This window comes from Salvelinus sp. IW2-2015, unplaced genomic scaffold (assembly GCF_002910315.2).
Source record: "Salvelinus sp. IW2-2015 unplaced genomic scaffold, ASM291031v2 Un_scaffold4976, whole genome shotgun sequence".
Taxonomy (NCBI): domain Eukaryota; kingdom Metazoa; phylum Chordata; class Actinopteri; order Salmoniformes; family Salmonidae; genus Salvelinus; species Salvelinus sp. IW2-2015.
In genome coordinates, this window is record NW_019946244.1 from 19799 (window position 1) to 32835 (window position 13037).

Genomic DNA, 13037 nt, shown 5'->3' on the forward strand with positions numbered 1-13037 from the left:
TGTGAGATTGATGAGGGGGGAAAACAATTGAATCCATTTTATAATAAGAATGTAACGTAACCAAATGTGAAAAAGTCAAGGTGCTGCAATACTTTCCGAATGCACTGTATTATCATAGATATGAGGTCATTTTCTGTCCCGCAATAAGAGCTACGATGCTAATATTTGTGTAAAAATCTATTCGGTGTAAAAGGTGGCAATGTAAATAGTCTGGGTAGTCATTTGATTAGATGTTCAGGAGTCTTATTGCTTGGGGTAGAAGCTGTTTAGAAGCCTCTTGGACCTTAGACTTGGCGCTCCGGTACGGCTTGCTGTGCGGTTAGCAGAGAGAATAATCTATGACTAGGGTGGCCGGAGTCTTTGACAATTTTAGGCCTTCCTCTGACACCGCCTGGTATAGAGGTCCTTTGATGGCAGGAAGCTTGGCTCCAGTGATGTACTGGGCGCGTTACGCACTACCTCTGTAGTGCCTTGCGTCGGAAGCTGAGCAGTTGCCATACCAGGCAGTGATGCAACCAGTCAGGATGCTCCCTGATGGTGCAAGCTGTAGAACCACGTTGAGGATCTGAGGAACCCATGCCAAATCTTTTCAGTCTCCTGAGCGGGAATAGGTTTTTGCCATGCCCTCTTCACGACTATGTCTGGGTGTGCTTGGACCACCATCCCTAAGTTATACATCCACAGTGCGATCAACCGGATTATTACATTTTTGTTGTCAAATGTCTTTTGTTGAATTTTTAATAACAACATTCCAACCTTTGTTTAAACATTTATAGTCCAATTCTGTGTCATGATTCAATATTTTTATTAGTTTGCATGTTTCAATGGGACTTTTATTTGCAACGCGATACGCCATCTCACTTTTGCTGCTCACAACACTCGCGTGTTTTGAATGAACAAAGGAGCCCTACGAGTACCTTCAGACTCAACTTGGAGAGAGTACGATGTAAACGTCGACTAGTTATTTTCTATAACTTAGCAAATTAATCGATACATTGTTAGCATTTATCCAACGTGTACGTTACTGATTGACGTTTAGCACAGTAGCGAAAGTAAGCAATCCCTGCTCGTGTTGTTTGTTTTGTTCTAGCTTGCATGTTAGCTAGCCTAGCCAATTCTGCTATACTTGCTTAGTGCCAAATAATAAACTAGATAGATAACTTTAACGTTATCCAGGTAAATGTGTTTTTTTCTAACTGTTATAAACTATTATCCAGGAGTTCTGTTATATGATCAAATATGTCCGAAGCACAAGACTTGAGAAAGCGCAGTCAGACAACGCTATGCGGCGGGACAACCGGACGTAAGCAAGTACAAGGGTTCCGGGAGCTCGAGTGGGCATGCAAAGGTATTCTCATCCACCTGTAATATGAACGAGAGGAAATGCACCGCGGAAGCCTTCACCTGCTCAACGAATTACGCCGACCAACTCTACGGACCTGAGAATGTAAGCAGTACATTAGCTAGGCCGTGTACGAATACGTGAAGAGGTGTTTCCCTTAATTTCTTCCTTGAAGTCATCACTGGTGAGAAAAACCGATTGAGTGAGCGACGGATTAATCTGTCTCGATGTCATGTCATTCAAATCAGGAACTCTTTCTGAACGTAAATTAGGAGTAGTGAGAAACGAAGTCATTTCGATAGAAGTCACATGCAGCAAGACCAACTTCACTGAAATGTTAGTAAGTGTGAGATTGTTAGTAGTTAGTATTTCGACTATATATCATTATGGTAAGTAATCTTTGTTAATAGTTATAAATCTGACTTTTTAGTTTTAATTCGAAACTTGCTATATCTCTCACTGAACCAACCCAGTTTAAGGAACCCTGAGGAGAGCAGTACGTGTAGGAAGAGGATTGATTGAAGACGTGGAGGCAGCTCTGAAGAAGGAGGGGATGTGAAGCAGCTACAAAATCGTCGTCAGGGAAACGGAGAGCGGTCGCTCCAGGCCATGGAAACTTAAGAATGCGGGGCCACAACGAACGTCATCGTTCATCAAAGACCAAGAAGCCTTCGAGGGAGGAACGGGTGTTTGACAGCTTCCTTAGACAAGTGGATGAAGCATTGTCTCAAAAAGACTCCTAGTATATGCGATAATTTATTTATTTCTCATATACAAGTTCTTTAATTGAACCCATTTATTATAACTAGCAAGTCATTAAGAACGAAATTGTTTTGTTGGCCTTACACCGGCCAAACATGCGGACGACGCCTGGAGAGTCGCAATTCCACTCCACCTGTGTCCCAGGTCTAAATCGTATTCTAGCAACACCCACCTAGTATTCATATTCAACCTCTTTCAGATTGTCTTCATATTAATGTAATTTGGAGTTTGGATACTGACCGCCTACCGGTGAAGGCAGGGTGAAGTGACTAGGCATCAGGATAGATAATAATAAGGTATTTGAGGTAGATATGTACATGAAGGCAGGGTAAAGTGACGAGTGACGAGGCTGTAGTCCACTACAGCCCTGTTGATGTGGATGGGGACGGGGCTCTCCCCTCGTTCTCCTGTAGTCCACCATCAGCTCCTTGGGTCTTACCTACGTTGACTGAGAGGTTGTTGTTGTCGTGGCAACACATTGCCAAGTCTCTGACCTCCCTGTAGGCTGACTCATTGGTGTCGGTGATCAGGCATACCACCGTCGGGTAAATTTGATGACTGCGTTGGAGTCGTGTGCGGCCACGCGGTCGTGGGTGAATAGGAAGTACAGGAGGGGACTAAGCATACACCCCTGAGAGGCCCACGTGTTGAGGGTCAGCGTGGCAGAGGTGTTGTTGCCTACCCTCACGACCTGTGGGCGGCCCGTCAGGAAGTCCAGGAACCAGTTGCAGAGGGAGGGTTTCAGTCCCAGGGTCCACAGCTCTATGATGAGCTTGGAGGGATCTTTGGTGTTATTTCCCCTCTTGTTCAGGTGGGAGAGGGCAGTGTGAAGTGCATTTGAGATTGCGTCATCTGTGTATCTGAATGCGATTTGGAGTAGGTGCAGAGTTTCTGGGATGATGGTGTTGATGTGAGTCATGACCAGCCTTTCAAAGCACTTCATAATTACAGCTGTGAGTGCTACAGGACGATAGTTGTTTAGGCAGGTTACCTTGGAGCTCTTGGGAACAGGGACAATGGTGGTCAGTTTGAATCATGTTGGGATTCCAGACTGGGACAAGGAGAGATTGAAAATGCCCTTGAAGACACATGCCAGCTGGTCTGTGCATGCTTTGAAAACAGGCCCTGGTATTCCGTCTGGCCCGGCAGCATTGGTAGTTTTAACCTGTTTTAAAAGTTTTACTTACATCGGCCATGGAGAGTGAGATCACACAGTCATCCTTAACAACAGGTGCTTTCACACAAGACTCAGTATTGTATTCATTGAAGCGAGCATAAAAGGCATTTAGCTCATATGGGAGTTCTGCATCGCTGGACAACTCATGGCTGGGTTTCCCTTTGTAAAACGTTATCGTCTGCAAGCCCTGCCACATACGATGAGCATCGGAGCCGGTCTACTAGGATTCCTCCCTGTATTCTCCTTCTGCATGTTTGATGTCGTAGCAGGCTTGTGTCCATGTCCCGTCCTTGTAAGTGGTAACTCTAGCCTTTAGCCCAACGTGGGATACTGCCTGTAATCCATGGTTTTTGCGTTTGGATACGTTCTTATAGGTACTTTGGGCGCGTCATTGTCTATGCGCTTATTGAGGAAGCTCTGACTGTTGTGTTGAAATTCCGGAAAATATCCCAGTCTTACGAGCAAAACAGTCTTCTAGCCTCGCTGTCTGCTTGGTCCGACCACTTCCATCCTAGATGTCTCTGTATATCTCATTGGACCATTCCCTAGACACAGGTTCAGCCTTTAGGCCTGGACTGAGAAGCATGCTCAGTCCATGCACATTTGTGGCCTGCTGGAGGTCATTTTGCAGGGCTCTGGCAGTGCTCCTCCTTGCACAAAGGCGGAGGAGCGGTCCTGCTGCTGGGTTGTTGCCCTTCTACGGCCTCCTCCACGGTCTCCTGATGTACTGGCCTGTCTCCTGGTAGCGCCTCCATGCTCTGGACACTACGCTGACAGACACAGCAAACCTTCTTGCACAGCTCGCATTGATGTGCCATCCTGGATGAGCTGCCAACTACCTGAGCCACTTGTGGGTTGTAGGCTCCGTCTCATGCATACCCACTAGAGTGAAAGCACCGCCAGCATTCAAAAGTGACCAAAACATCAGCCAGGAAGCATAGGAACTGAGAAGTGGTCTGTGGTCACCACCTGCAGAATCACTCCTTTATTTGGGGTTCTTGCTAATTGCCTATTAATTCCACCTTTGGTTATTCCATTTGCACAACAGCATGTGACAGTATTGTCAATCAGTGTGCTTCCTAAGTGGACAGTTTGATTTCACAGAAGTGTGATTGATTTTGGAGTTACAGTGTGTTGTTTAAGTGTTCCCTTTATTTTTGAGCAGTGTATATAACCTCTGTACCTCATATATTATATAAACCTCTGTACCTCATATATTAAAACCTCTGTACCGGGCCACGCTCATTATGTTTATCTCCCCCTGCAGGCCTGGTGGGGAAGATGAATCCTAAAAACAAGGTTGACCTGACACCCCTGAGCTCACCATCATCGTCGAGGTCATCAAGATGTGTGCTGCGTCAGCGTCGTCAGGGACTACACTCTATACAGGAAGTACAACCTGCAGGAGGTTGCCAAGGAGGAGGGCCTAAAGATGGGAAACAGGAAGAGGTCACCACAAACAACAGGAAGAGTCAAGTCGAACCAGGAAGAGAAGGGTGGGAAACAGGAAGAGATCAAGTCAAACCAGAAGGGAAGGATGGGAAACAGGAAGAGATCAAGTCGAACCAGGAAGGGAAGGATGGGAAACAGGAAGAGATCAAGTCGAAACAGGAAGGGAAGGATGGGAAACAGGAAGAGGGAAAGGATGCCCCAAAAACAGACAAGGAAGGAAAGGGGGATGAAGAGGAGGAGAAGTAGATCCCTGTACCAGGAGGGAGAGAAGAAGAGGGAGGGGAATGAAGGAGGAAGTGAAATGGGACTGATAAACAACTCAAAGGCATCTCACAGTGCAGGTGATGCAGTCAATGTGTTTTTAGGTAGCTTTACTGTAGAACAGGTCCTATTCCTATTGTCCATTCCAAATGGAACCCTAATCCCTACATAGTGCACTACTATGGATGAGAGGCCTATGGGCCCTGGTCAAAATGAGTGCACTATGTAGGGAATAGGGTACCATTGGACCTGGTCAAAAGTAGTGCACTATAAAGGGAATAGGGTTTCATTTGGGACTTAGCCAGTATGTTATTTCGTCCTTGTCCCTCCAGCTGTATGGTGCGTAGTTAACTAGTGCCAGGGTTGGGCTCAATTCCCTTTTCAATTCCAGTCAATTCAGAAAATACACTGAAATTCCATTTCTCTTCAATGTGTTTCAATTAGGAACCTTTTTGGAATTTGGGTTACTTTCTGAATTGAAAGGGAATTGACCCCAACCCTGACTATGACGAAATCCTTTGGTCCGCCATTTTGTATTGTCTCCAACATGTCCTCCTCATCGCTGACAGTCCCTTGGTCTCCTCTCCTTACCGTCACCGAACACTCACTGAAAGCTGATGGGTACATTTTTTAAATTTCATTAGATTTTTTAAAAAGATACATTTTTATTTTTTAACATAAGGTGTCATACATTTTTTTTTTTATATATATATATATAAATTCGTTTTCCCAGAAATCCTGGTTGTAGGGTTCCGAGTTCCCTACGTATTCCCTCTTTATTCAGGAAATCCTACATCTGTGATTTCTATAAAATCAGGGAATTTATTGGAAGTTCCCTGTATTTTTCAACCCTAGTCAGCCGACAGTCTTTCCTCTGTAAATGAATGTTAGAAGACTCTCTAGTCTTCTAAGTTGACCCAGTTCTTACAGGACTGGTTTCCCGGACCCAGATGAAGCATACTCAAGGACTCTAAAACACTCTTTTTCATTGAGAATCTCCATTGAAAGTGCTTCTTAGTCCAGGGGCCGTTATGTATCATGAGTCCCAGACTCGGAGTGCTGATCTAGGATCAGGTTCCCCCTGTCCATATAATTGTATTTGTTATAATCCTAAAGACAAAACTGATCCTAGATCACCTCTGAGACCATTGCTACGCCCTGATCTGAGCGAGACTCTATATACTGTCCGATAATGAGGTAAACTTAATATACCTTTTGTTTTGTAGAACAGAGTAACTTCCCACCAAAAAAACAGCTCCTTGAAATAAATGTTTTTTGTGTTTTTGTTATTCTCATTCTCCCTCCACTGTTTTCAAAGTAACTCACCAGCTCGGTTCTCTGACGCGGAGAATTTTCAATGGAGTACATTCATTGTCTTTCAGAATCAGCTTACTTATTAAATTATGAGCAATATAAGACAATGGTATTACCCACCGAGAGAGAGCATGTGTTTCCATCAAACTGACTATGTGCAGATAAATGCATGTGCGTGATGACGTAGAGTCAATAAAATAAAAAATTAGGGTTAAATTCCCACGTCTGTTTCCATTGAATGTAAACTCTTGGTAGTTGTCTCACAGACATGTGTTGTAGACGGATGAAGAGATTATGTACTAAAGAGAGAAATCATTTTTATTTTCAAAGCAGCTCTCAGCAACGATCGATCTCATGTCACCAGAAATAAACCATCAAAATGTATTGGAAAGGAGCATCAACTCATCACGTGCAGTTTCACCACCTGTGAAGTTCATAACTATTTACATCTGTAGCCTATAAACTGCGTGGTTTCCCGACGAGTCATATGGGGAGACCACCACCACTCAACGCGTACTCCACGGTTACTTCCATATATTTTATATCAAATATCTGCATAAAAGCGATTTTACTACACAAAAAGTATCCCACCTTGATCCAGCGTATTTTGTCGACATTTGGAAGTTTACCGAAAACAACATTTTTGTTGCCATCATCCTGTCATGAACATTTTACTTAAACTCAGATTAAAAAAAAAAGTGTGGTGAAAACCTGGTTTACAGATACTTGTCCAATTTCAATTTTGATGTTGCCATTACTGCTCTGTAACACAAGGTGGCGCTGTATTCACTGTAAACCCAGCAGGAGCACAGAGGTGATCAAATCCTTCATATAAGAGCTACTGACAGAGCAGGCTTTTGCTCCAGACCTATTTTTATTTATTTACCCCTTTTTCTTTGGTAGTTACAGTCTTGCCCCATCGCTGGCACTCCGTACGTGAAGGTCAAGACCGTGCGTCCCCAAACAACCCACCGAGCCCACTGTTTATTTCACAATACCCGCTCTAACCCGGAAGCACCAATGTGTCGGAGGAAACACCGTAACCTGGCGACCGTGTCAGCGTGCGCTGCACCCGCCCGCCACAGTTCGCTAGAGCGCATGGGACAAGAACATCCCTGCCTCAAACCCTCCCATAACCCGGACGACTGGGCCAATTGTGCGCCGCCCCCATGGGTCTCCCGTCGCGACAGAGCTCAGACTCGAACCAGGATCTCTAGTGGCACAGCTAGAGCTCACTGTACCACTCGGAGCCCTGCTCCAGACCCACAACACACCTGGTTCGGCTTATCAAGTTCTGAGTATTTAGCTGATTAGTGAAATACAGGTGTCACTGTAAGGCTGGAACAAAAACCTTGCTACTGGTGCGTAGCTCTGGCCACTCCGACTCCTGGGTCCAATTCATTAGGGGCCACACCGTAGCGAAACATTTTTGCAATGCGGAGAACGAGTATTATGGCTAGTGCAGGTAGTCCTCCCATGTTTTATTGTTATTGACCAAATGACTATTCACTGCAAAACAACTGAAGATGGCCCAGTTCAGTACATCCGCCATCGGACTCTTCATAGCTCTCCACTACTATAGACCAGAGCCCTATTCCCTATAATACACTACTGTAGACCAGACCGATTCCCATATATACACTACTATAACCATAGCCCTATCCCTATAAGTAACTACATAACCAAGCCTTTCCCATATATACACACTATAACCAGGCCCATTCCCTTATAGTACACTACTTAGACCAGAGCCCGATTCCCTATGATAGTCACTACTTACCAGCCCTATTCCCTATATAGTACACTATATAACCAGACCCTATTCCTATTAGTACACTACTATAGACCAGGCCCTATTCCCTATATATACACACTATAACAGGCCCTATTCCCTATATAGTACACTACGTTTAGACCAAGCCCTATTCCCTATATAGTACACTACTGTAACCAGCCCTATTCCCTATTTTAGTACACTACTTAGACCAGGCCCTTTCCCTATATAGACACTACACTATAGACCAGAGCCCTATTCCCTATATAGTGCCCTACTTTACCAGAGCCCTATTCCCTTATAGTGCCCTACTTTGGACCAGGTGCATATGATAGGGAATAGAGTGCCACTTGAGTGTAGTTTGAGCAACAACTCATTGACTTCCATTATGATCTGTAGGCAAGTGAGATGACTGTAAGACAGACAGACAGAGACAGGGGGGATGGGTGTACTAATGGCTCATAGACTTCCAGTGATATTGACAGACAAACGATAGAGAGACAGGTTGTCAATGTGGAGACGAGGCTTCCATTAGAATAGAACAGAATATTTTCATATTGAATCTGTCTCCATTTAGGAGGAGCTGACTCATTTGTAGAGCTAATTTAGAACACCTCTCTTCTCTCCCCCCCTCTCTTTCTCTGCCTCCCCCCCAGTCTCTCCTCCCCTCTCTTCTCTCTCTGCCTACTCCCGCCTCTCGCTCTCCCCCCCCTCTCTCTCCCTTTCTCTCTCCTCCCCCCCTCTCTCTCCCTTTCTTCCCCCCCCCCCCCCCCCCCCTCTCTCTCATGTATGCCATATTGACCTCTCCCTCTCTCTCTCACACACACACACATCTCCCAAAGTGCAGTTTTCACTCTCCCTTATTAAAGCTAATTACCTGGGCAGGGAGTGTTCCTAGCGACCCCGCCGATCGTTAGTCCCGACAGCCGGTGCGTTCCGTTCCTCCTCGTTGGGAAAATTAGCTGCTACCGGCTCGTCTCGAGCGCCCCGGTTTGACATTTTACTGGACAAGGTGAGAATCTCAACAGCGCCCCAGTAGAGGATGATTGGAGCGCGTTTTAAAGCCTAGAAATACAACGGCCATTAAAATTATCCCCCCATTAGATATCTAACGTCATAATGACCAATTTACAGAATATGAGTCATCGGAATACGGTCTGACTGTTAGTCTATCTTGACCTACACCTGATGGGAATGAATTACCCAGTTCATATTGTTAGAATAATATGGTAATTAGGTAACATAATAAAATGATGCCTCCATTAGGCTACAGGGGATAAACATTGTCGCCCTTTGAAGCGGTTAAAGCCTACAATATTATCCATGAATTCAGTTTGTACTTGGTCGTCTCTTAAGAAACCTCACAGGAGTCTCACACACACCCTCTTCCTGTCTCTGTTGTTTTAATTGGCCCTCAGGTCCTGTCTAATTGCTCTGTGTTTCTCTGTGGGACCTGAGCCCCCTGCCACCCTGAGACTCACACACCCGTCACTCAGGATTGTCTAAAACCCTCTCGTTTGAGTGGAAAGGTCAGAGGCCCCGGAAACAATGGAACATACAGTACACACACACACACACACACACACACCCCACAACTTCTACACAACACACACTTCTACACAACACACACACACTCATGTCGCACGTTGTCCCCTAGGACATAGGGATTATCATCCACTAGCGTAGCCCTATGTCTGTGTTCTAAATGGGACCTTATTCCCTATATAGAGCCCCTGGCCCCTGTTGTAGCCCTATGGCTCTGTTCCAAATGGGACCTTATTCCTGAATAAGCCTCTGGGCCTGCTCGTACCTATGTCTGTGTTCTAATGGGACCTTATTCCTATAATAGAGCCCTCTGGCCCTGCTCGTAGCCCTATGTCTGTGTTCTAAATGGGACCTTTATTCCTATAATAGAGCCCTCCTGGGCCTGCTTGTAGCCCTATGGCTGTGTTCCAAATGGGACCTTATTCCCATATACAGCCCTCTGGGCCTGCTCGTAGAAACCCTATGGCTGTGTTCCAAATGGGACCTTATATCCCTATATAAAGAGCCTCATGGGCCCTGCTGTAGCCCTATGGCTGTGTTCACAATGGGACCTTATTCCCTATATAAGAGCCCTCTGGGCCCTGCTCAATAGTAGTGCACTACAGAGGTATAGTGTTGCCATTTGGGAAGCAAGCCATATCTGACCTTCACGTCAGACGCTAACTTATCTGTCTCCTGGCGCCTCCTCCAGACGTCTGGCCCTGACACACACACACACACGTACTATGCATGTAGGCATCACACTGGTTTGCTGAAGAGTTGCTCGCTAATTATGAGTTCTGCATTCATTCAGCATTTAAGGTTGTTAGACTGCTGCTGCAGAGGTCAGAGTTGAAGGACGTCAGACTGCTGCTACAGTAGTCGAGTTGAACAGGACGTCAGTTAGACTGCTGCTACAGAGGTCAGAGTTGAACAGGACGCTCACACTGCTGTTACAGAGGTCAGAGTTGAACAGGACGTCAGTTAGACTGCTGTACAGAGGTCAGAGTTGAACAGGTACGTCAGACTGCTGCTACAAAGGTCAGAGTTGAACAGGACGTCAGACTGCTGCTACAGAGGTCAGAGTTGAACAAGGACGTCAGTTAGACTGCTGCTACAGAGGTCAGAGTTGAACAGGACGTCACACGCTGTTACAGAGTGAGTTGAACAGGACGTCAGTTAGACTGCTGCTACAAAGGTAAGAGTTGAACAGGACGTCAGTTAGACTGCTGCTACAGAGGTCAAAGTTGAACAGGACGTCAGACTGCTGCTACAGAGGTCAAAGTTGAACAGGACGTCAGACTGCTGCTACAGAGGTCAGAGTTGAACAGGACGTCAGACTGCTTGCTACAGAGGTCAGAGTTAAGCAAGGCGTCAGTTAGACTGCTGCTACAAGGTCAGAGTTGAACAGGAAGACTGAGAAGTGATATTTCAGGGTGTGATTCTCTAGACTGTAGTGTGCTGAGTGGTTTTGTGATTTCTAATGCACACAACACTTTCCCCTTCCACAGTCACCACACACATCACACACACACACACACCACACACACACAACAACCACACACACACACACACCACACATCACACACACACACACACACACACACACAACAACACACACACACACACAACACACTTCCTGAACTCCTCTCTGTATCATTCACCACAGGTAATATAAAGTCCCACTTGTTATTCACACTTGTTTTGGAGATGTAGTTACATCCCATTTACTGGTGAGATTACCCCATAATGACTCTCCCCTTCCCTCTGTGTGTGTGCGAGCGTGTGTGTGTGTGTGTGTGTGTGTGTGTGTGTGTGTTGTGTGTGTGTGTGTGTGTGTGTGTGTGGTGTGTGTGTGTTGTGTGTGTGTGTGTGTGTGTGTGTGTGTGTGTTGTGTGTGGTGTGTGTGTGTGTGCGAGCGAGTGTGTGTGTGTGTGTGTGGTGCGAGCGCGCGTGTGTGGTGTGCGGTGTGTAGTTGTCCGCTGTGTGAATGATTTATAATGACAAACTTTATCATCAGCTCAGCAGCTGCAGCTGACTGCTATTAGCTTGTAACGGAAACACAGAGGTAGAGGTCTCAAGTGGCCGTGTTGACTCTGAGCTCCCATTGGTCGCCTCAGACCCATTCTGTCGACGTGGAATGGAGGCATCAGACTGATGGACCCCAATCGCCCCCTCACATAGTGACTACTTCAGACAGGGTGCCATAGGATAGGGTGCACTACTTCAGACGCAGGGTCCATAGTGGAATAGGGTGCACTCTTCTGACAGGATCCATAGGGAATAGGGTGCACTACTTCAGACAGGCCATAGGGATAGGGTGACTACTTCTGACCAGGCCATAGTAAAGTGCACTATCAGACCAGGGTCCATAGGGAATAGGTGCACTACTTCAGACTCAGGGTCCATTAGGTAGGGTGCACTACTCAGACCAGGGCCCATAGGAATAGGGTGCACTAACTCAGACCAGGCCATAGGAGAATAGGGTCACTACTTCAGACAGGGCCATAGGGAATAGGGTGCACTATCTTCAGACCAGGGTCCATAGGTGAATAGGGTGCACTACTTCGACCAGTTCCATAGGGAATAGGGGCACTACTTCAGACCAGGGCCCATAGGGAATAGGTGCACTACTTCAGACCAGGGTCCCATAGGAAAAGGGCTGCGAACTACTTCTGACCAAGGCGTCCATAGGGAATAGGGCTGCACTACTTCAGACCAGCCATGGAATAGGGTGACTTACTTTCTGACGCAGTGGCCCAATAGTAATAGGTGCACTACTTCAGACCGGCGTCCATAGGGAATAGGTGCCAGCGTACTTTCAGACCAGGGCCCATTAGAATGGGCACTACTTTCAGACCAGGGCCCATAAGGAATAGGGTGCACTACTTCAGACAGGGTCCATAGGGAAATAGGGTGCACTAACTTCAGACCAGGCGCCAGATAGGGAAATAGGTTGCACTACTCAGACCCAGGCTCATAGGATAGCGGTGCACTACTTCAAGACAGGTCCATAGGGAATAGGTGCACTACCTTCTAGACAGGGCCGCATACGGAATAGGGTGCCATACTCAGAACCAGGGCCCATAGGGATATAGGTGCACTACTTCAGACTAGGGGTCCATTAGGGAATAGGTGCACTACTTTCAGACCAGGCCCCATAGGAATAGGGGCACTACTTTCAGACCACCGGCCATCACGGGAGATAGGGTTGCACTACTCTCAGACCAAGGGTCATAGGGAAATAGGGTGCACTACTTCAGACCAGGTAAGATCCATTCACAGGTAATAGGAATAGGGTGCACTACTTCAGACAGGCCAGGATCACTCTACCCTAGGGAATAGGGTGGCACACACCTTCAACCAGCGCTAGGAATAGGGTGCACTACTTCAGACAGACGCTGGTGCCATATTAGAACGGCAACATAGGG

At 46.3% G+C, this 13037-nt stretch overlaps 1 protein-coding gene across 1 annotated transcript; it reads left to right on the forward strand.

Annotated features, from left to right (window-relative positions):
- Positions 1 to 1224: 1224 nt before the first annotated feature.
- On the forward strand, positions 1225 to 5413 carry LOC112077846 (THUMP domain-containing protein 1). The gene is given in 7 exon segments (XM_024144267.2): positions 1225 to 1359; positions 1361 to 1447; positions 1816 to 1824; positions 4503 to 4587; positions 4590 to 4625; positions 4628 to 4797; positions 4800 to 5413. Coding segments are annotated over 7 exon segments (687 nt in total). The 5' UTR covers positions 1225 to 1239; the 3' UTR covers positions 4980 to 5413.
- Positions 5414 to 13037: the final 7624 nt, after the last annotated feature.